This window comes from Oreochromis aureus, linkage group 3 (assembly GCF_013358895.1).
Source record: "Oreochromis aureus strain Israel breed Guangdong linkage group 3, ZZ_aureus, whole genome shotgun sequence".
NCBI classification, from domain to species: Eukaryota; Metazoa; Chordata; class Actinopteri; order Cichliformes; family Cichlidae; genus Oreochromis; species Oreochromis aureus.
In genome coordinates, this window is record NC_052944.1 from 40,845,698 (window position 1) to 40,868,445 (window position 22,748).

Here is a 22,748-nt window from a genome sequence, read left to right on the forward strand (position 1 = left end):
AACACTTGCTGTGGTTAATGGAACCCTGAATTCTCCTGAATACCAAAACATCCTGATGAAGAATGCCCGACCATCTGCCTCACCATGAAGCACACTTGAGCTCTGCAGCAGGACAATGATCCAAAATACACCAGCAAGTCTACCACCAAGGTAATCAGCTGCTGGAGTTGGCATTAGTCACAGAAACACATTCAGTTATCAGTTTCTCTTGTGGTGCTGGGTTTGTAGCCACATTTTGCATTTTGTACAAACCTTGGTCTGTGTTGCTGGTGTGTGCGTCACATTTATAAACAGCTCATTGTGTCAGTAGCTTAACAGCATTGTGCAATTCAGAGAAGCTTCATATTTGCAATTTTCATGAGTATTTCATGCAAATCATATCTGAGGAAGCAAAGTTCACTTAATGTGGCAACACTATCCTGGCACTGTTCACTGCTTGCTGTGTGAAGAACAGTAGCTGGGCTAAGAGCTGTACAGTGATGTTAGGATATTCTCTGTACTGTCCTGTAAAGGCTGAAGTAGCCAAAAATAAAATGAAAAGAAAATTAAAGAAAGGCGGCATTTAAAATGTATTTTCTTGTGTAATTAAGCTGTTGAATTTTGAAGTATCTAACAGCATCTGTATGTAACCTGCTGTTTTTAGTTCATAACTCAATTTCCACTCATTCATTTTCTTGACTGCTTATTGAATTCAAGACAAATGGATCATCTGGTCACAGCTTTCACCAGGTGAGCAGAAACAGGGATCTATAATGTTTGATTTAAAGTTGGTTATTTTCTTGTTTGGTCTGTTGCACTTGACGAGGAAAACATTTTCATTTTTTTATTGGCTACATGTTTTGCACATAGATTAATTTTCAGCCAGACAGCGTAAATATAGCAGCTCTCTGTTTTATTTACCATCAGCTCAGCTCTTCACTGTAATCCAGAAGTGATAATAGCTCTCTGAACAGCTCTCCAGACTGGACAGCAAACTGAGTGAGTACAACATGTTCATAATCCTTTATTTAGAAATGAAATTCACGGCAAATATTGAGTATAATGCTCCCCGAGCTTAAGACTGTAATGTGACATGATTCTAGATCATGATTCTATAGATAACATAGATCAATTTTTCTAAAACTGTAGCAGGACCGTTAGGCTTCACTGTGTCCTGAGAGTTATTAATGAGAGATAATTTACTTAGAAGATCTTTAAGTTAATCACATAGTAAACAGAAATATGTTGTAAAGTTAATCTATAAATACAAATTAGTTTTTGAAATGGTCCTAATGTTTTGAACTTTCCTGTAAGAGACAATAGGAAATTTCAGTATTTTGAAAATGGTGTTTATAACAATGCCTGGAATTTAGAGAGGATACCATAATACCAGCTGCAGGACAAACAAGCTCATAATACATGGTTACACAGTAAAACTGCATTGTGAGCTTTTTTGTAAAATAGCATTTTACAGTTGTCAAAGGGGCCCCCCTCCTCCCTAATAAAGGGGGTGATGCAGTACTCTCGTCATTTAAGATGAGCTCTCTTCTCTGCTTTAAGATAACCACTAGTGATGGTAAATTTGATTCTTTTTACTGAATTGAGTTTTAATGAGTCGCTCACCAAAGTGAATCGGGTTTTTTGAGTCATTTGAGTCACTGAGTCAGTTGACCAGAGAGTGCAAAAAATTTACATTTTCACTCAAACTTAATTTGTTTCTCTTTTAATGTAAATCCTACTGCTAAGATGAGTGATTCTTAAAGAAAACAACTATTTTATATAGCAAAAAAGAGCAAAAGAATTTCTAAAGGGAACATTTCTTTTGTTTATTTTTATTTTATTAGTATTTTCCTTACATGTGTCAAATATATATTTTCTCATCTAAATGTCCACTGAGCTGTGAGCCAGGGGGCGGTAGTGCGCCTTAACATTGGTTGCCAACCAAGAAGAAGAAGTAGCTGCGAGCCAGGAGGGAGGGGGTGAGTGAGTCATGAGTGATTTGCTTACACTACGATTCAGCGCAGGAAGGGAGGGGGTGAGTAGCTCAAATGTGTTGTTAGCATGTTAGCAGAGCGATGCTACTGTGAACCGAGGAGCTATTGTCTTGATGTGAGCTTCTACTCAGAGTTTTTTCTTCCAGTTCAGAGCAGAAATGTTTTTGTTAAGATACTGGATGTTGTGTTTTTCTTCGCAATTTGAATTATAAGCTATATATATTTCTACTAATGAAATTAGTTTGCTAACAGCAACAGGGATGAGTCAGTGAGTCAGTTGCGCTTGTGAATCATGATTCACGAGTCAGTAAAGTGATTCTCGAGTATTGAACGATTTGTTCATGATTCGCGCATCACTAATAACCACTCATGTTATCAGAGATGTTATCAGGGTTATAGAATAAAGTCTTTCACACATTCATTTTTCCGTCTCCCGATGGAGATATGCAGACTCTCATATTGCCAGAAAAGCTCCCATGAATGGCTGACTGGTATCTTAGCAGGTTTCATGTGGATCTATCCTCAAGATACTATGGGCTAAAGATTGTACAGTAACTTCCTTTAGGACTTGAGTGGGACCCTAGAATCCCGTGTGAATTGGGTTCACTATTTGTGTAGTGAGAGTTTGTGAATATTTTTTACAATGGAATTTTTTTTAATTTAACGTCAAATGACAACAACAGTCACTTCAGGCACTTAATATAAGGTAAAGACAGTACTACATGGAAACTCCAACAAGTAGATGACCCCCTGTGAGCAAGCACAAAGGGAAACTCCCTTTTAACAAGAAGAAACCTCTGGCAGAAGGTCGGAAGAAGAAAATAGTGGCTGGATAGGTATGGGCAGAAATCTGTGCCATCAGAAACTGAATTTGAATAAGTTAAATTTGAATTTGAATTACTCGGATTGAATCTGAATTGTAACTTGAATGAAAGCTTTTGAAAACTGAATTTGAATTAGTCTAATTTGAAATTGAATTTATGGTTTGAAAATGAATTGATTTGCTTTGAAACTGCATTTTATCCTTTAAAAATTCAGCTCTTGAATAATTTCACATTCACTTCTCACCATTCAGTTTCAGTTCTACAATTCAATTTCAGTTCCAAAATTCAGTTTTTTGGGACTTACATCCGGTTCCGGTTCAAGCGCAGATTAATAGAACTACAGACTGATAGCGTTACTGACGGAATCTACAGCGTCTTGAGCTGAATTAAGACTTCAGAAGTCATTCGTCATGTCGAATGACCAGCGGATAAACTCTCAGGTTGGTAATAAATGTATTACATGTATAAGAACAAGCGTCATGTTAACAAATGATAGCCGTACAGTAACCTTTATGCTTATTGTAGCTGCTAGCTAAAAACGCTAATTTAGCCTAGTTTGCCCTGATTTCAGCTTTGACAAACAAATATGATCCACTGTTTCTAGTAGAATTCCAAAGTTGTCATCTTGTACCCTGTCAGAGCCCTGTATGCTTGCAGAGACCCCTACAGTAAGGAAACATGCAAAACGCTGTCCAAACCTTTGTATTTGAGCTTTATTTATGTCTTACACAGCATCCCAACTCTTTAGCTAACTTAATAACTTTAGCTAAAGTGAATAGTTAGTCTAATTCATTAGTGCAGCGTTACTGGATCACCTCTGTTTGAAGTGATATAATATGATATACAACTATCACTGAAACAGCAAACTTTGTAAATAAACAACACTTCTCATTCTCTAAACGTTTGGCCACAGCTGTAAATTACACTATCAGTGCTTTTTCACTCTTGACAATAATTACATTTCTAAATTCTCTTTGTGCATTTACAGGTAAACAATATCTAATATTTTATCTAAATGACTACTTTGTCTTTGAAAAGGTGAAGAGCCTGAGGCCGGTGACACTCCAGTTCTACTCTAAGTACATCCTTACGGTGGCTCACAGGACAAGGCGAGATTCCTGTCCTGCTAGAAGAGAAGAGAAACTTCAGAGTCTTCATGAAGTTCAACCAAAACCTGTCATATGGAATATGACAGGGGTCTCAAACTCCATTCCTCGAAGGCCGGTTTCATGCAACTTTTCCATGCGCCCTCGAGGACTGGAGTTTGAGACCCCTGCCGTATGGTGTTCATGCAGTTTTCTACCCCACAGTTACAGCATGTCTGACTGCCTGTTCAGCATATGCAAAAATATATGATGAGTTTAAGCATGTGATGACTAAGGCCTTCCATTATGGTGTTTGTCATCACATGTCACAGACATCTGGATGATCATTTGGAATAAACAAAAAAACAAAAAACTTGTTACTTCATCTTTTATCTTTATTATTATTATTGTTCTTATTTTACATTTTTCATTGTTAGGCATTGGGTTTATTTGTAGTAGTCCTTTCCAGCTTCTTTCCCTCTTCCATGTTACTGTGTCAGCTTGTCAGCATCTATTTGGGTTTGGGAGTGGAACAGGAAGTAAGGAACAGAAAGTGCCATTTAAACCAGGAGAGGTTCTTATATTTCAGAAGAAGGATTAATTCAAAAGAAATGACCTCAATGCCATATTTTATTTAGGAACCCTAGAGAGCACTTTGCAAAATAACACATTCTTATAATTTCACCCTCAGATGAGCCAAGCTACGACTGTCAGGGAAGGTGATGTAGGTACAGAGCATGTGAGAGTGGTTAAGTTAATGTCTCTTGTCTAGATGAAGGCACAGGAGGGATCAATGGCACAGCGTAGAGATTCAGTATCTTCAGTCTTCAGTGGACACTCCATTTCTGGCACAAAACACCTGTAAAAGATGGTCGATTTAGGAGGTGACCCGACAACTTCAGCCTGTCAAACATAGCAATGGAGCAGTATGTTTAAAAAAAAAAAAAAAAAAAATCTAATTAAGCATGCACTCAGTACCCTAAGAATTATTATGATAGTTAAACACAGTGATAGTTGTATATCATATTATATCACTTCAAACAGAGGTGATCCAGTAATGCTGCACTAATGAATAAGACTAACTATTCACTTTAGCTAAAGTTATTAAGTTAGCTAAAGAGTTGGGATGCTGTGTAAGACATAAATAAAGCTCAAATACAAAGGTTTGGACAGCGTTTTGCATGCTTCCTTACTGTAGGGGTCTCTGCAAGCATACAGGGCTCTGAGAGGGTACAAGATGACAACTTTGGAATTCTACTAGAAACAGTCGATCATATTTGTTTGTCAAAGCTGAAATCAGGGCAAACTAGGCTAAATTAGCGTTTTTAGCTAGCAGCTACAATAAGCATAAAGGTTACTGTACGGCTATCATTTGTTAACATGACGCTTGTTCTTATACATGTAATACATTTATTACCAACCTGAGAGTTTATCCGCTGGTCATTCGACATGACGAATGACTTCTGAAGTCTTAATTCAGCTCAAGACGCTGTAGATTCCGTCCAGTAACGCTATCAGTCTGTAGTTCTATTAATCTGCGCTTGAACCGAACCGATGTAAGTCCCAAAAACTGAATTTTGGAACTGAAATTGAATTGTAGAACTGAAACTGAATGGTGAGAAGTGAATGTGAAATTATTCGAGAGCTGAATTTTTAAAGGATAAAATGCAGTTTCAAAGCAAATCAATTCATTTTCAAACCATAAATTCAATTTCAAATTAGACTAATTCAAATTCAGTTTTCAAAAGCTTTCATTCAAGTTACAATTCAGATTCAATCCGAGTAATTCAAATTCAAATTTAACTTATTCAAATTCAGTTTCTGATGGCACAGATTTCTGCCCATAGATAGGCTACTGCTCAGTACGGAGCAGAGGCTTTTCATTGTTCTTTTGATAGTTCTCACATGCTTTGCATTTAATCCCTCACCCTGTATGCTGTTCCAGTTTCTGTGCAAAAGAACAAATATAGCTAGCATCAGGAATCACTGCGTAGAGGCAGAAACACTTCTGACAATGTATTTTGTGGTATGAGGAATAATACGATTAATACCATTCAACTTCTCATCAGAACAGTTTCAGATGCTGGCAGAGATAATGTGTATTGTCTGTGAATCTACCAGTTATACTAAATGATTTGTGATGAGCTGGTGGCAACCTGTTAATATTTTATGTTTAAATTGTCTGTTTTTGTTGTGCTGATTATATCATTATTAAGACAGACGTTTAATTCATTTGAAAGCCTGATGCTTAGCCTTGTCCACCCCAGCTGTAAAGCTCAGAAACCAGTCTTACTTGTTATCATATATCGTCCTTACACAGAGTTTCTCTCTGATTTCTCAGACTTTTTATCTGATTTAGTGCTCAGCTCAGATAAAATAATTATTGTGGGTGATTTTAACATCCATGTAGATGCTAAAAATGACAGCCTCAACATGGCATTTAATCTGTTATTAGACTCAATTGGCTTCTCTCAAAATGTAAAAGAACCCACCCACCACTTTAATCACACTCTAGATCTTGTTTTAACATATGGCATAGAAACTGAACATTTAACAGTGTTTCCTGAAAACCCTCTGCTGTCTGATCATTTCCTGATAACATTTACATTTACAATAATTAATTACACAGCAGTGGAGAGTAGACTTTATCACAGTAGATGTCTTTCTGAAAGCGCTGTAACTAAGTTTAAGAATATAATCCACCCACTGTTATCATCTTCAATGCCCTGTACCAACATAGAGCAGAGCAGGTATCTGAACACTACTCCAACAGAGGTCGATTATCTTGTTAATAATTTTACCTCCTCACTACGTACGACTCTGGATACTGTAGCTCCTGTGAAAACTAAGGTCTCAAATCAGAAGTACCTGACTCCGTGGTATAATTCTCAAACACGTAACCTAAAGCAGATAACTCGTAAGCTGGAGAGGAAATGGCGTGTCACAAATTTAGAGGATCATCATTTAGCCTGGAGAAATAGTTTGCTGCTTTATAAGAAAGCCCTCCGCAAAGCCAGAACATCTTACTATTCGTCACTGATTGAAGAAAATAAGAACAACCTCAGGTTTCTCTTCAGCACTGTAGCCAGGCTGACAAAAAGTCAGAGCTCTACTGAGCCAACAATCCCTTTAACGTTAACTAGTAATGACTTCATGAACTTCTTCACAAATAAAATTTTAATCATTAGAGAAAAAAAATACCAATAATCATCCCACAGATGTAATATTATCTACAGCACAGAGCATATTTCTCCTGTTTTGGCTTCCCTTCATTGGCTTCCTGTTAAATCCAGAATTGAAATCAAAATCCTGCTCCTCACATACAAGGTCTTAAATAATCAGGCCCCATCTTATCTTAATGACCTTGTAGTACCATATCACCCTATTAGAGCACTTCGCTCTTGCACTGCAGGCCTACTTGCTGTCCCTAGAATATTTAAAAGTAGAATGGGAGGGTGAGCCTTCAGTTTTCAGGCCCCTCTTCTGTGGAACCAGCTTCCAGTTTGGATTCAGGAGACAGACACTGTAGCTGTGTCCCAAAACGTTGGCTGCATCCTTCGGAGGACCTGGCCTTCGCGGTCTACGTGGGCCGGGTCCTTCGAAGACCAAGAAGGCCAGAAGTGCGAGGCTGTGAAATGGGACCGTCTAGCCTTCAGATTTGCGTCACCACTGTCTCGGTGGAGTTTAATAAACTCGGCTGTTTGCTCCTTGCTATCTAAAATATAACAGGACACTGGCGTAAATTCTCGACCGTCTCACACTTCGGTTTAATCAGTTTTCTGTTTGACATTTATTCAGCTGTGTGAAAATCCCGGAGGAACCCACCCGATGGATTAATAAAGTTTTATTTAATCTAATAATCTAATAACTTTGATCTCAGCCAACCCGATTTACTCCGGAACAAATAAAACACCGAAAAAAGCCAAACAATTACATTTTTAAGTTATCCGAGTGACTTGTATATCATGTTTAACCTGAGTAGCGAAAGAGCGGGGGTCTGAAAACGATGAAGCCGGGAGTCTGCTGCTCTCGCCGGCTGGAGTGACCATTGAACCCCCTGGCTTGCTATTGAGCAGGTGGGTAACAGACGTCTCCGAAAACGTCGGCGCACTTTTGCAAATATGCGATGTCTTGATAAACCAAGCAGATATTTGTAATTTACACAGCTACTTTCTCGCCTGAAAATATGTTAAAAGTTTATTTTGTGACCCAGAAAGATTAATAAGACTAATTTTAAAACTTAGTAGCGGCCGCCATTGTTGGCAGCTGAAATTTGGCTGGGCCGCGCTATGAATTCTGGGATACGGTGGGCCACGAAGGACACACCCGACCCATCCTTCAAATTCGGGGAAATGAAGGACGCATTTGTCGGCCGCATTTGAAGGAGTCAACGAATTGGGACAGCCTTCGTCGCCTAGCTGTGACGTAATCGGCCTTCAAATGCGGCCTCCGGAGGATGCAGCCGACGTTTTGGGACACAGCTTATCTCTGCTTTTAAGATTAGGCTTAAAACTTTCCTTTTTGCTAAAGCATATAGTTCGGGCTGGATCAGGTGACCCTGAATCCTCCCTTAGTTATGCTGCAAAAGGCATAGGCTGCCTTTTGCAGCATAACCTCCAAGGTATGGAGATCTATCTCCCCCCACCACTTCCCCTACCAGTGGCAGATGCCCTCAGACATCGGTGCGTCGGTGGTTCTTTGTGTCCGGGGATGGGCGTCCAGGTACACACCGGCTCACTCCTTGGTGGCTGCTTGTCGGGGCCTGGAGCCTGGGGCTCGCTCGGGCCACTGGGGTGGGGTGCCCTGGCCTCGGCCGGGGCTCGGTCACTCTGGCACGGCTGGCTGCCGGCGGAGCTCACGGGCACGTCACTGCAACCCCCCCTGGCTTCTGCTCCGTGGCTGCTGAGTGACCCCTCATCTGGGGCTCTCCTCAGCTCTTTCTGGGATAGTGGCGCGGCTGCCCCTCTGTTGGTCTTCCTTGGTCTCTTGTGTTCTGAGGGTCTCTGGATGTCTGGAGTCTTGATCTCCTCCATACCTGCTTCATGCCCTGGAGGACGGGGCTATGGCCCCCCACACCCTCTAGTAGATCATTACATGAAGAAACCTTTTAAAAACAAGCGCGCTCATGCTCACAGGTGTACACACGGGTGCTCACACACACAAACTACACCCTTTTTGGCTCCTACCTCGAAGCACACTGTGCACTGTCGATCTTACGTGCTGCACAATAATGTTTAATATTTAGTATTTACTGTTATATTCACATAGATCATCGTGATGTTGGTTATTATATTGCTCTTTTTTTTCTTCTGCTTGTTTTCTCTTTTTTCTTTCTCAACAGGTGATTGATATATGTATTTTTGTCTGCTTATTTGGTTGGTTTTTGTTTTTTGCCCTTTATCCCCGTCCCTCTTCCCCGCTGTTTTTCTTTCCCTCTTTCTTTCTCCCTTTTCTTTTCCCCAGTCAAGTCTGTCCCGTATTTAGCAAGTGAAAATAAAATAAAATAAACAATAAAAGGTGAATCAAATAGACCATTATGGCGAGGCTGGGATGGTCCATTTGGTAAAGTAAATCCGTTGGGCATCTTTCTTTGCCTTTAGACAATAATTCTGATGGCAAAAGAACCAAACGGGACAGGCAAAAAAATAAATAAATAAATAAAAAAGGCTGCTGGGGGATTCCCATGATGCATTGAGTTTTTCCTTTCCAGTCACCTTTCTCACTCACTATGTGTTAATAGACCTCTCTGCATTGAATCATATCTGTTATTAATCTCTGTCTCTCTTCCACAGCATGTCTTTATCCTGTTTTCCTTCTCTTACTCCAACTGGTCGCAGCAGATGGCCCCACCCCCCCTGAGTTTTTCCTTCCCACTGTCGCCAAAGTGAAGCACCTTGAGGCGACTGTTGTTGTGACTTGGCGCTATATTAGTAAAATTGAATTGAATTATTATCAAACAATACATGTATAAAGCCGGATGACACAACTGAGTTAAACAGGAGACATGTCTTGAAAAAATAAAAGCCAACCGTCAAGTTTCACTTATAAATTAAGACAATGCTATTATTACACCATTACTTCTTGTGTGTGGATTTTTGGAGACTTCTTCTTAAACCATTTACCAGCAGTTTGCAAAATAGGAAATATCCTTTGTATTTATTGTGGCATGTTTCACCTCTTAAGAAAAGCATATTAAAATGCATATATTCTTATATGCATCCAAATGTGCAGACAGACATAAATGAAGCATAAATGTTCTGTGATCTGTTGTGCACAGAAATCACTTTTGTTTCATGAACTGACAAACTATTGCAACTAAAAGATGAAAACAAATATGAAAAAATAGTTTAAGAAAGTTTTGATTAATTCAAAACAACTTCATTTAAAATACGATTTTTTAATTAGTCTGATGTTTGTGTTTCTGAAAGATGGTTTAGACAACTGCATTCAGTACCCACCACCATCTGATTGTAATCTTCTAATAGATGTTTCCTCATTCCAGGTAATTTTCTGGTTTACAAACTAAATCAACTAATCAAAAAACATCAGACAAAAGGACAGAGAGTGAAAGAGAGGCTGTCTTTGGAAGTACAGGTGTTCATGTTCTCAGTGATTTCTGCCTTTGTGCAGAGACACACATTCATCATCTTGTTCTCTGTGACATTGTTGGTGCTGCTGATGATTTGCGGCAGTCAGGCTTCACATTTTCTAGGCACAGTCATGACCTACTACCCAAAGGACACTTTTGCAGATGGATCTGTCACAGTACGTACATTTTCTTTCTAAAATAATTTACTTTTTACTTACTTCTTAAGTAAACACTTTGTGGCTGTAACTCTACAGGTGACCATTCGGTATAAACTGAACTTCCACACAGCTTTCTGCAAAAATGATGACACATGGAGTTGCCTCAGTGGTGACTTGGGACTGAAACCCACACACTATATGTGGTAAAACAAGAAAGCAGTGGAGACTGGTGTCAGAGAGAGGGAATCATGACTCGACAGGTTCCCAGCAACGCTCCGTTTGAACTTCGGTGAGTGTACAACAACATGAAAAAGTTATTTGTAAGAACAATTTTAAATTGTCATTGAAGGGCGACAAAAACAAATTCCCCAAAACAGCATCTCCACTAAAATAATCTTTTCGATAGGTGACTCGTGGTAAACTAATAATTTACTAAAATATGTTATGTTCAGAGTTTGACAACTGAATTTTCTATCAAGGTTGGAGGGTAGTGCATGGATATCTAACGTCAAAAATGGCATTTCATCATGGAGAGCTGTGACTCGAATGGAACTGAGGAACCGCTCTGACACCAGCAAAGCCAACACATCACCTCAGACCACCATCCTACCAGCTGTGAGGTAAGCCCACTTAATGTGTGTCTATGTTTGTAACCCTAGTTTTCTTATATATTTCCTATTTTATGTTTATCCCTTTCATATTAAAATGTATTTAACAAAGTATTTATCACCTGTTCTTTACATTGAAATGAATACAGCAAATAAAGCTACAATCTTTGTTTCTCAGAGTTCCTTCAAACTGTCAGAGAAATTTCAGCCTGTTGATGTTTGACCCTGATGGAGACAAAGTTAAATGCAGATATGGAAACTCCTCACTCTCAGAGTGTAACCCCTGCACTCCCCCGTCTGTCCTCAGCCTCTCATCGGTGAGCAATGATTGTTACTCTCATGTCAGATGAGACAGGCAGACATTTTGCACAGAAAGTGATTAAATGGTTTTAATTGAGTTACAGTTCAGATCAATTTATTTTGCAAAAGTGAAAGTTTGTCCAAAAAGTTGTTTTTTCTGCAACAGAAAACATTTTAGTTATTTTGACTTCAAGCCCATTTTTCTCCTCTTGCAGTCCTCTTGTACTCTGTCATTCAGCCCCACCAGCAGCAGTAATGAAGGTTCGTATGTAGTACAGCTGGTGATGGAGGACTTCCCCAGACAGACCATCACTCTGACTCAAACCAACGGGACACAAACAACAATAACTACCAACGATGCCATCAGCAAAATACCGATTCAGTTTGCTTTGAAAGGTACCAATAAAGTTTCATTATCTTAAAATGAAAGCACTAAAGAGCTGCTGCTGACGATGAAGGCCTCACGTACTGAGGTGTTTGACCACCAGTGTCATCAGGACTGATTCTCTGGACCAACAAATATTAATCTGTCCAGCAGATATTTTACTGTGGATCATCTTTGCATCCTGTGAGAATCACCTTAACTTCTCTGTATTCTTCCAGTTGATCCTGCAGTGCCATCCTGCACAGAAGGACTCTTTCTGCCCAAGTTTCTTCCTCCAACACCAGCCAACAGAGCTCAGCTCTACAACAATGTCAGTCAGACTCTGGAAATTAACATCACTGCAGAGACACTTTACTCCACGTAAGTAAAACACAGTTAAAGACTTTGTCTGAATATATAAAAGTTTAAATATTATATTCAGGGCAGCCTCTGGGTAGATATGAAATATAGTCCTACAAGTCATGAATCTAATAGAAATGAGTGACAGGGAAATTTTAAATACGTTTCAGTTTATCAGGTTACATATCTGACAGGATCTTTAGTATTACAAAACTCCAGTGCTGATATACAAAATTACAGTCAGACGTCAAGTTAGACGACACAGTAAGTGAATCACAGACAACACCACACAGATGTAAGGACATGAATACAAAAAGATTAAGTAAAACAAAAGTAAATATTGAAAGTTAGGCAACATGAAACACTTCCAAGGTTGGTTAGTTTGACAAATAAAACATGGGTTAGATAAAAGCTGTGCTCTAGTTGGGAAACAAAAGAAATATCCTCCTCTTGCAGACGTGGAGATTTTGAAAAAAAAACACAATTTGACGAGTTTTTGATTTTGTTTGTTGAAGGGTCTCTGAGCTGTTCTACAGCGGGCCGTACACGTTAATCAGCAGTACATCAGGACCAGGACAGTTCACCCTGAGATGGACACCATCTGAAAGCGAAGACGGACAAAGCCTCCCCATCTGTTTTGCCAGGCAGTTTCTGGGTCAGTCTCATGTTTCATATAAATGACTCTGTAGAAATCTATATGGGAAAACAGCTGAAATTCAGTGAATACATTTTTTTAAAGATACAATTTTTATGTTATCTAACGTGTTTCCTGTTGTGAGGATTGTTCAGTCATTAAAAGGTAGTTAGCTGTCTTTTCAGTCAATAAATATTTTTTATCTTTTGAGATTACAATTGTAGTCAGAAGGTAAAATGAAAACCAGGAACTTGATAACAAGAGAAAAACATGTTAGATATGGAAACAAAGGACAACAAGAACATGGGTAGAAGATCATGGATTTATCAAGTAAATGAATATGGATGCTCACTGGGACCTTCAAATAGAAAGAGAAGAAGGGAACCTCTGCTTTAACCCTTTAAAGCCCAGGGTATTGTATTTGATATTTGATGTGTTTTTGAGACTTTTACATCATCAGCATGACTTCTTTTTTACCCTCAAAAAATGATATTGAAACTGAAATTGCGTGACACATTTTTAATGACTAAATTGCAAAAATATGGCTTATGTAGCAAATGTGGTACAAATTAAAACTCATATATATGCAGATTAAAATTTGATATATTTTTATATATTTTGTCTAGAGGTTCAACAAACACTCCATTGTCAAAAAAATTAAGATGTCTTGCAGTTATTTCATGGCTCAGGTTTTAAAGGGCTAATATGTCTTGATGCATTCTCAATCATCCAGGTAAGGAAATCTCCAAAAAGTTGATTCTGTTTATCTGGACGTAGCGTTTTCAGTGGAACAAACGTTTCATTACTCATCAAAGTGACTTCTTCAGTCTCAGCTGACTGCAGGTTTCCCCAACCTTATAAACAGTACATTTGCATGATTAGCACAACTGGAGAAAAATGGGCTAAGAGGTCAGTTCCTTGATTATTAATATGCAAATTGTCAGTACCATTGATCAACAACCACTGATCGATGCTCATTGATCAATGGCTATGAGTACCATTCACAGAGAGTTGGGGGAATGGCTGCAATCACAGCATTGTTAGATTCTGTGATTGCATGATGATGTAAGATCTCCTCGTTTCAGAGATGGTCCTTCCCTTTTCATATAAAAGACCTCCTTGAAACCCCGCTCAAACCAGCGTTCCTCCCTGTCCTGTTCACTCTTCCGACTGATAAAGTTACTTGGATGAAACGTTTTTCCCACTAAAAATGCTACGTCCAGATGAACAAAATCATTTTCTGGACACCCTCTAATAGTTTAAACTGATTTCATTGAGTGTTCTCTGTGACTTAATGTCTGGCTGAATTGTAAACGAGTCTTTGGATCTGTTTCAGAGTCCATTCAGTCCTTCTAATTTCTAAAATCCTTGTACTGTCCAACCCATTCTCAGCCCCAGGGTGCCAAATTCTGACATTTTTACAAAGCTGCTGACTCAGCACACAGGTTGCTACTATACTGCATATAGAGAACAAAAGATCCCGCTTTAAAGATTAAAATAGTGGTGGTCATGTAAGATTTATATCCAGTTTGGGAACTTTGTGTTTGGAGCTTTGCTTCACTTTCTGTGTCAGTTTATCTATCAAAAATAGAAAAGATTGTGGTCTGAGTTAAAACACGCCCATTATGACCACTGACACATAAGGATAAAGGGAATGAGGGCAGGCTCCGTACTACACTACATGGACAAAAACACTGGGCCACAAACGCATTAAAACTACAGGAGCTAATCTGCCAAGAAAACCCATGACATGAAGCTCCAGGTACACAGTTTTTGTGCAGACGTTAATGCCAGAGGGGGTTTGCAGTGGCTTTAACACTCTATGTGCCTCAGCATCTGATAATCCTGCTCTGTAACTTTACATGGTCTGCCACTCTGTGACTTAGTTGTTATTTCTTCCAATTTAAGTCCAGAAATGCTAACAATTTTTTTATTTGTCATCGCAGCATTTTTCTTTTCATCCAAAAAAACAATAAAATAATTAACTTCTTTTTAGACTGACAGAAACCAGAGTTTCACTGATCCGGCCCACATAAGATGAAAGTGAATGTGATGTAAAATGAATTTGATGCCCCTGGTCTACAGTACCCGACTGGGAGAAATGACTGTATGGGGTCATACCTTAAACTGTTCACACATGATAGACATGCAAAACCACACAAGCACACCCTTCATCATAAAAACTGTTTATGTGAGCACAGTTTCTTAAAACCTTTGCTGCTTCTTTCTAAAGAACCCTCACATGTGTAACAAAAAAAAAAAAGGGGGGGGGGGAAGGAATATCTCTCTTCAATTTCCCCCTCTGTAGTTAAAAAATGTGCTGATATCCAAAGGACTGCCCCAAGACATGATCAAACCACAGATTGGTGCAATTGCAGCGCCCTCTACTGGCACAACATGAACATCTACTGACAACTTCTGGAACATTTTAATTTCGTCTGCTGAATGAAGTTTTGTTTTCAGTGTTCTTTAAATAATTTAAGAGTAGATTTTAAAAGCAAAATGTTAGCCTGACTTCTCTTTTCTATAGTCTAAAATTAATTAATTTGTACTTTGTTTGTGAAGATTAAAGTTATTTTTTTACTATCCTCATTTTATTTTATTCAAGTAGTATAGTTCAAATATTTTTTGTTATTTATTTTAATAACTGTTTAAATTTTCATTTTATTCTCTTCACTGTGTGCAATATACTTTCATTACGCTTTTTGTGATTTATAATTTCTGTTTGAAGTCCTTCGAAATTTGGATTTGATATGTGTTATAGAAAAATAAAGATATAAATGTTATTATTTATAACATCCACCAAGAAACCCCATAGCCTCCAGCACTGCCTTGCTCTCATCCACAGCCAGGGAGTTTTGTGACACTGCTGCTAATGCTGTCTTGTTTCTCACACCATCATGCTCCACAACCTTTTCTGTGGAGGACTACATATCTGGAATATCAGGATGAAGATGGCAAAGACTTACTGTTTTCCTGGCACTTGAATTTTTGAAGTGGATTGTAGTCCATCTGGGAGCTAATGGATATCCAATATCAACTTTGTCATTGCTTGATACTGCTGACCAATGTTTTATTGCCGCACTTAGAACACACAGTAGGGATTAAAGAAAATGCAGTGCAATGGTTTGATAATATCTATCAGATAATTCTAGTTTATTCATGTGAATGGATATTCTTCACGCATTAATGTTAGGACTTTCTCAGTATTCCATGCTAGGACCAATTCTGATATACACGCTTGCTTAGGCAGTATCATTAGAAGGAATAGCATACATTTATCATTGCTATGAATTTCATTGCTAACCTGCTTTATTTATCCATGAAGCCAGATGATATAAATCAATCAAGCTACAGGTATGTCTCAAAGACTTAATAGCCTGGCTGTCCCATATTCTATTTGCTCCAGTATCTCAGAATATATCTAGGAATCTTGGAGTTATTTTGACCAGTATATGTCTTTACAGAGGGCTTTAAAAAAAAAAAAAATAAAGCTGCAAACTATATTTCCAGTCTAAATGATGATCTTCTAAATTAGTGAGATAACATTTCTTCTCCACCTTACAGGTCATGAGCATTTTGGTGCCCGTTTGAGAAATATAGACAAGTATTTCTGATTTGAGGCTCTCTTTTTCACAGGATCTACAGGATCCACGTATCATGTGCAGTAAAGAAGTAAACTTATTAACAAGATAATCAATCTCTATGGGAGTAGCATTCAGGTATTTGCTCTGCCCTGGGCTGGTATTGAAGAAGATAACAGTGAATTAATTATATCCTTAGACTTATTTAAAGTGCTTTCAGAGAGACATCTACTGTGATGAAATCTGTTCCCCACTGCTGTGTAATCTATTTTTTAAATGGATCGCTCTTAAGTGCATTCATGGTTTCTTCCAGCTGTTCCTCACACTAATTTCACTTGTAATTAGCGTCATAGACTGCAAAAACTGGTAGGTCATCACTGATGTCATTAATTAATAATCCGCTCACAATGTTGTTTTCCATATTATTAGTGAAAATATTGTTGAGTAAGGTGGCACAATGAGGTGTAATTCTGCTAGGCCTGGTTATTTTAGGATGTAAACTCAAACTGCACACAGTGTTTAGAAATTCGTCGGTCATTTTATGCTTTTTCAGATTCAACAGGTCAATGTTAAAATCACCACAGATAAACACAAGTTTTTGATATGTTTTAGAGAATATTTCTTCTATGAAGTCATTAAATACTTGAATACGAGATCCAGGTGTTCTATATATATACAGATAATTATTACATTTTTGTCTTTTTCCTTATAAATTTCAGTTGTTACACATTCTAATAAATTATAAATTGCAGTTGTGATACTTTCCACCACCTTGCAATTTAGGTTTTTATCCACATACACAGCTACTCCCCCTCCACTTTTGTTCCTTCTGTTTACAAGGTTCAGTTCATATCCCTGCAGTCGAATGTCCAGTCCTTTCTCAGCATTGATCCATGTTTCAGAAATGGCAATAATTCCAAATGGATTTGTCAACTGATTTAAATATTCCTTTATACTGTTGAAGTTGGCATACAGATTTCTGCTATTAAAATGTATTACTGATAATTTGTTTTCCGTGTTGATAGTGTGTTTAACTGTTCATCTGTGAAGTAGCAGCAGTTATTGCTGATGTTGTAGAAGAAATTATTTTCCGGGTCTATATCCTTTTCTAACTTTATGGTCTGTCTATTGAAATGTTCTCAGTTCCACATTATAATAAACAGAATTCCAATGAGTTATCTTGATATTGTTGCCGGATGCAGATGAAGTTCTTTTAGACTGTGCCATGTGTTGTGTTGTGTGTCACGTCACATGACATGTGTATTCATACCTCCAGTGTAAGTTGAACCTCAGTGTTTGTCCAGGCCCTCCATGTTTCTGATGACCATCACTTTGTTTTGTTCCTGTGTTCCACTGAGTTTAATGAATACTTTACACTTTGTGGTCCATGTATTTTGAATTTTTCTGTTCCTTCAAGTAACGTGCGTTCCTTGCGATCCCCGCATTTTGTTTTGTCAGAAGTTCAGTCATGAAGACATCAGACCTTTCAGTTTCTTTCCTTGTTTTATCAGTGCTGTTTTGTGTTTTCTGTTAGCAAATCTCATAATGATGGCCGGTTTGTCACGGTCATTTCTTCAGAGCAGAGGGCAGCAAGCCTTAATCTTGTTGTAGTCCACTTCCACACCTTTGGACCGTAAAAAGGTAACAACTTGATGTTCCGTGGAGTTACATCCCTCCTACGCTGTCAGTGCTGACCGCCCGGGCATCTGACCGGGGTTTGATGCAAAGCCTCCTGATGATGACATCGTTCATGCTGGTGTACTGCTCCAAATCCGCCACTCTGTTCTCCAGGTATGCCAGCCGCCGATCCTTCTTGGCGGTCTGGACGGGGAGAGCCTTAACTTCCTTGACCAGGTCCAGGATGGCTTTCTGATGCAGTTTGAGAGCAGAAATCTCCTCTGTCATAAACTCCAGCGACTTATTAATATCGTCACCTTCCTCAGCTGTCAGTACTTTTTGGGACCATTTTGAGAGATGCTCTCGTAGCTTTACCCTGACAACCCGCAATTTTCAAGTACCTTGAGACAACGTTTTGTAATTTGGCACTGTATAAATAATTTAATTGAACAAATACACACACACACACACACACACACACACACACACACTTAAAAGGGGTCCCGTGAGGACCTCGATTTACAACTGAAAAAATGTGACCCATCAACATAGGGTTTTAGTCCAGTAAAGGCTTGGCTCCTACCTCAGAACTTTTTCAGCTATATTTTGGATGCCAGAAATCTATGTGCTCACTGAAATTTGGCAAATTTAGATTTTAATTTTTAATCAGGTTTTGCTATCCCTGTGGATACACCTGTGTTACATCTTATAAAAAACACCCCCAGATGGCACTGTTTAATCTGTATATGGGCAGCATTAAAGATTAGGTTTTTAAAATCAAATGTAACACACATAACTTGCAGACTTGAGATGCATTGTGTTATTCTATTTTAGTTAGCTGCAACATTTTACACAAAGTTTTTACAAAAATTCATACATGATCCTAAAGCAGGACACCTAGTAATGTGATGCTTGTCAAACAATAAGCAATGGCATTTAAATGATTAAGGAAACGATCTGCTCAGTATTTCAAATGTTTCCACTTGCCACTCAAGGCTGAGAATGGCATCTTCAGTTTTGCAAAATATGTTTAACGATACTCTGTCCTATATCAGAATATGCACAGTGTCATCATCATAGCTTAACCCAAACACAGACACTGTTAAAACCTGTAAACTTTAACATTTGTAAGATTTAAAGCTTTATTAAAAGAGAATTTCAAGGGAACTGTCCCAGGTGGCCTAATTATCCATCCAATCATTCTCTTCCACTTTTCCTTGTCAGGGTCACAGGGAGGGCTGGAGCGTATCCTATCTAGTGCGACAAGCAGAGTACACCATGGACAGGTCTTCAGTCTGTCGCAGGGCTAACACAGAGACAAACAACCATTCACACCTATGGGCAATTTGGAATTATCAATTAACCAAACCCCACTACCTTCTTGTCTTTGGACTGTGGGAGGCAGCTGGAGTACTGAGAGAGAACCCACACACACGTGGAGAACATACAAACTCCACACAGAAAGGCCCCGGACAGGTGTGGATTCAAACTCAAAACCTTCTCACACACACACCACAAACAGATTGTTGTATGGTTTTTTTTGGAGCATCTGTATGTTTTTCTTACAGGTGCAGAAATTGTTGATATATTTTGTATTTCTATTTGTACTCTATTCTTTTATCTTCCCATATTTTTTCCCTTTATTCACCCTTTTCCCCTGCCTGTCCTGCCTTACACTAGACATATAATGTAATAATTGAAATAATGTGAATAGAAATGAATAAATAAACAGATAAAAGAAACACAGCAGCTAAAAATGTATCAGACTCAGATCCTGTAGCAGTCTTATTATAATTTCTTCTTTATGGTGCACATAAAAGCCTTATGTTTCTTATTACACCTCACATTAAATTACTCAGTGAATACCTCTAAAGAAAAAACACGTGGCTCACATAACATTAAACATTTGCCTTTTTGACCTTTCACTACCTTTTGTGATGTTAGCCATCAAAACCAAGATGGAAGGTGTCCCGTACAGCTCTCTGATATAGCCTAGTAGAGTTAAGAGATGATGACTCTAAATTTGAAAATAATGTAGTTGCCAGCAGTAGAACAACATTTCTACATTCTGTTCACAAAGAAGTCTCGTTTCTAAATCTAATTTTCTTCACTGAGGTTTAACATGAGGCTCCTTGACAGACTGCTTCATTTACCCAAGAATACATTGATTCACACATCAGCCACAGACTAGCCTCTTAATACTGAAATCACATTTCCGAAGTTGAAGCTTGAATATTTTTTTTATCAAACTGTAAAGTTTAAAAGTAAACTGGGAAAATATATAAGTAACAATCTAAATTACACAATCTGGTAAATATGCCCCTGAAGGCGCTACCAGCAGAGGACAACAGCTATGTCAGTGTTAGCACGCTGAGAGCTATGCTGGAACAGCAACGGGAGTTTTACAAAGATCTGATTCACCAACAGCAAGATAACTTTAAGACATTTGTCCAATTAATCATGGATGGAACTAACAAAAGGTTGGACAGCATTCTAAGGGATGTACAGGATGTTGAACACAAAGAATTAAAAACCAAGATGGATTATTTAGAAAATCAGTCGAGGAGGAACAAGATTGTGGTGGATGGATTAATAGATGAAAAATCAGAAACTTGGGAAGGATCAGAGGAGAAAGTCTGACACATGCTGAAGAACAAGCTGGTCCTGGACAGTGACAGCATTCAAATTGAATGCACTTACAGAGTTGGTCCATACAAGGAAAATGGACGAGCCAGGCAGAGTCGGTCAGTCCACAAGAGTGGGCAAGATATCGTAAGTTAAGAAATCAAGTAACTAAATTGATTAGGTGCAAGAAGAAAGTATATTATCAACTTAAGCTCAAGGAGGCCAATAAGGACAGCAAGAAGGTGTGGAAAGTTTAAAATAATATAATGGGTAGAGATCTTGCTCCAGTGGTGTCACACTTCTACACCTTTTTAAGTAAAGCTAAGGACATAACCAATTATTTCGTGAATTACGACAGCAATAAAATAAATTTAAAATCTAATATGAGCAGAGGCGATCCCACCCTATCATGCCGTCTTATACAGGATGTTATCATGAATAATAAGCAATGCCAATTTAAGTTTGAGGCAGTGAATGTTGAGATGGTAGCGTGTTTATTAATATCACTTCCTGATGATACATCCTCAGGCTCTGATAACATAGACAGTAAATTGCTCAAAGTTGCAGCCAAGTTTGTGTCCCTTCCTAAATGTCACATTTTTAATAGATCTTTGGCATGCAGCTTATTTTCATTCCAGTGGAAAGAATCGAAAATAATTCCTTTTCCTTAAAACAGGAATGACATTTTTAATGGTGTTGATAGCAGACCTGTTAGTCTGCTCCCTGTTCTAAGTAAAATTATGGAGAGGATTGTTTATTTACAACACCAGTGCAGAATATATACAGTGAGGGGGAAAATCCAGGGTTCCAAAGGTCCACGCGGAAGCTCTCTCACACTTGTTCTCGTCTTCACGCCCAAACTCACACACGTTCGCACAGCAGGAAGGTAACAGGTCCGGGGAGGAAAACAGGAGAGGGGAATTATTCACAAGTCACAAAACACTTACAGTTTTTCTCAGTTGCTTTGGTGCATTTCTCACAACAGAATTAAACTTTGCACAATAGTTAGTTCAACCTCCACAACATGTAGTCGTTTTGGCACAACCTTGTGGCGGTTTCATGTTCATTTCGGCAAATGCCTTTGGACATGAAGCAGTTGAGTAAGTACAAATATCTAAAGAATGGTCACTTTTGACTTGCTATTCATCACTATCTCCTTGCTCTCATCATGAATGTCACAATTATTTATACTTGTACCGGCTGAATAGTCATTGTCCATACAACTAATAGTCTTCATTTCATTGCTTGTGTCAGTGCACTCAAAATTGTTGAACATCTTGTCAAACAATTTGTACACCCATTTTGAAAATCTCCATAAATTACTTTTCTCAGGTGAACCTTATCTCACACTAATGAAAATTGGTGTGTGTTACTCTTACTTGCAACCAATGAAAAGCCTCTTCTACCCAGTCACAGGTGAATCGCGTTACAGTATCCCCTACTCTACAAGTATATATATATATATATATATAATGTAAACCAACAGACAGGATTGGCATGAGGTGCATACTGAATCTACAAAACTGCAGAGCATGGAACGTCAGCCTTGTGGAAGAGGGGTGAGGATCGGTGGAGGATGATGACAAAACCGGGTAAGAAGAGGCCAACCGCATAGACACGTTCCTGACGAAATCAGGGCAACACTTGTGGATCATGTGATAAACCATGGCCTCACAATGGCCGAGGCTGGTCGAAGGGTGCAGCCAAATGTTGGGAGAACTACTGTAAGTTCTATTATTCAGACATTTCGTCGGGAAAACAGGTGAGCATACCGTAATGTAGTTATTCAGCACAAACTAATTTGCTCTGGACTTTCATAGTCATACAGGAGACTTGCATTCGGACATGACCTTATAGATCTTTACATATAGACGTACTGTAACTGAAGCGCAGACTTGGCCCAGGTGTGGCATAGTGTGCTGTGGTACAATACAGTAATGCTGTAAAGAAAAGAGTTTTGAATGATAGTCCTGTAACAATTACTGTAAGCATGTTTGCGCTTATTTATGTTTGTGTTTTTTCATCTG

General features: G+C 38.6%; 1 protein-coding gene across 1 annotated transcript in view; it reads left to right on the top strand.

Moving 5' to 3' along the window:
- The first annotated feature begins 562 nt into the window (after positions 1–562).
- LOC116311109 (myb-like protein U) overlaps positions 563–22,748 on the top strand; it is a 48,814-nt gene continuing 26,628 nt past the window's right edge. The window contains exons 1-5 of the mRNA XM_039610269.1: positions 563–729; positions 907–978; positions 10,385–10,647; positions 10,726–10,918; positions 11,109–11,249. Of these exons, the coding sequence (XP_039466203.1) occupies positions 10,878–10,918; positions 11,109–11,249 (182 nt within the window). The 5' untranslated portion in view covers positions 563–729; positions 907–978; positions 10,385–10,647; positions 10,726–10,877. The remainder of the gene's footprint in view (positions 730–906; positions 979–10,384; positions 10,648–10,725; positions 10,919–11,108; positions 11,250–22,748) is intronic.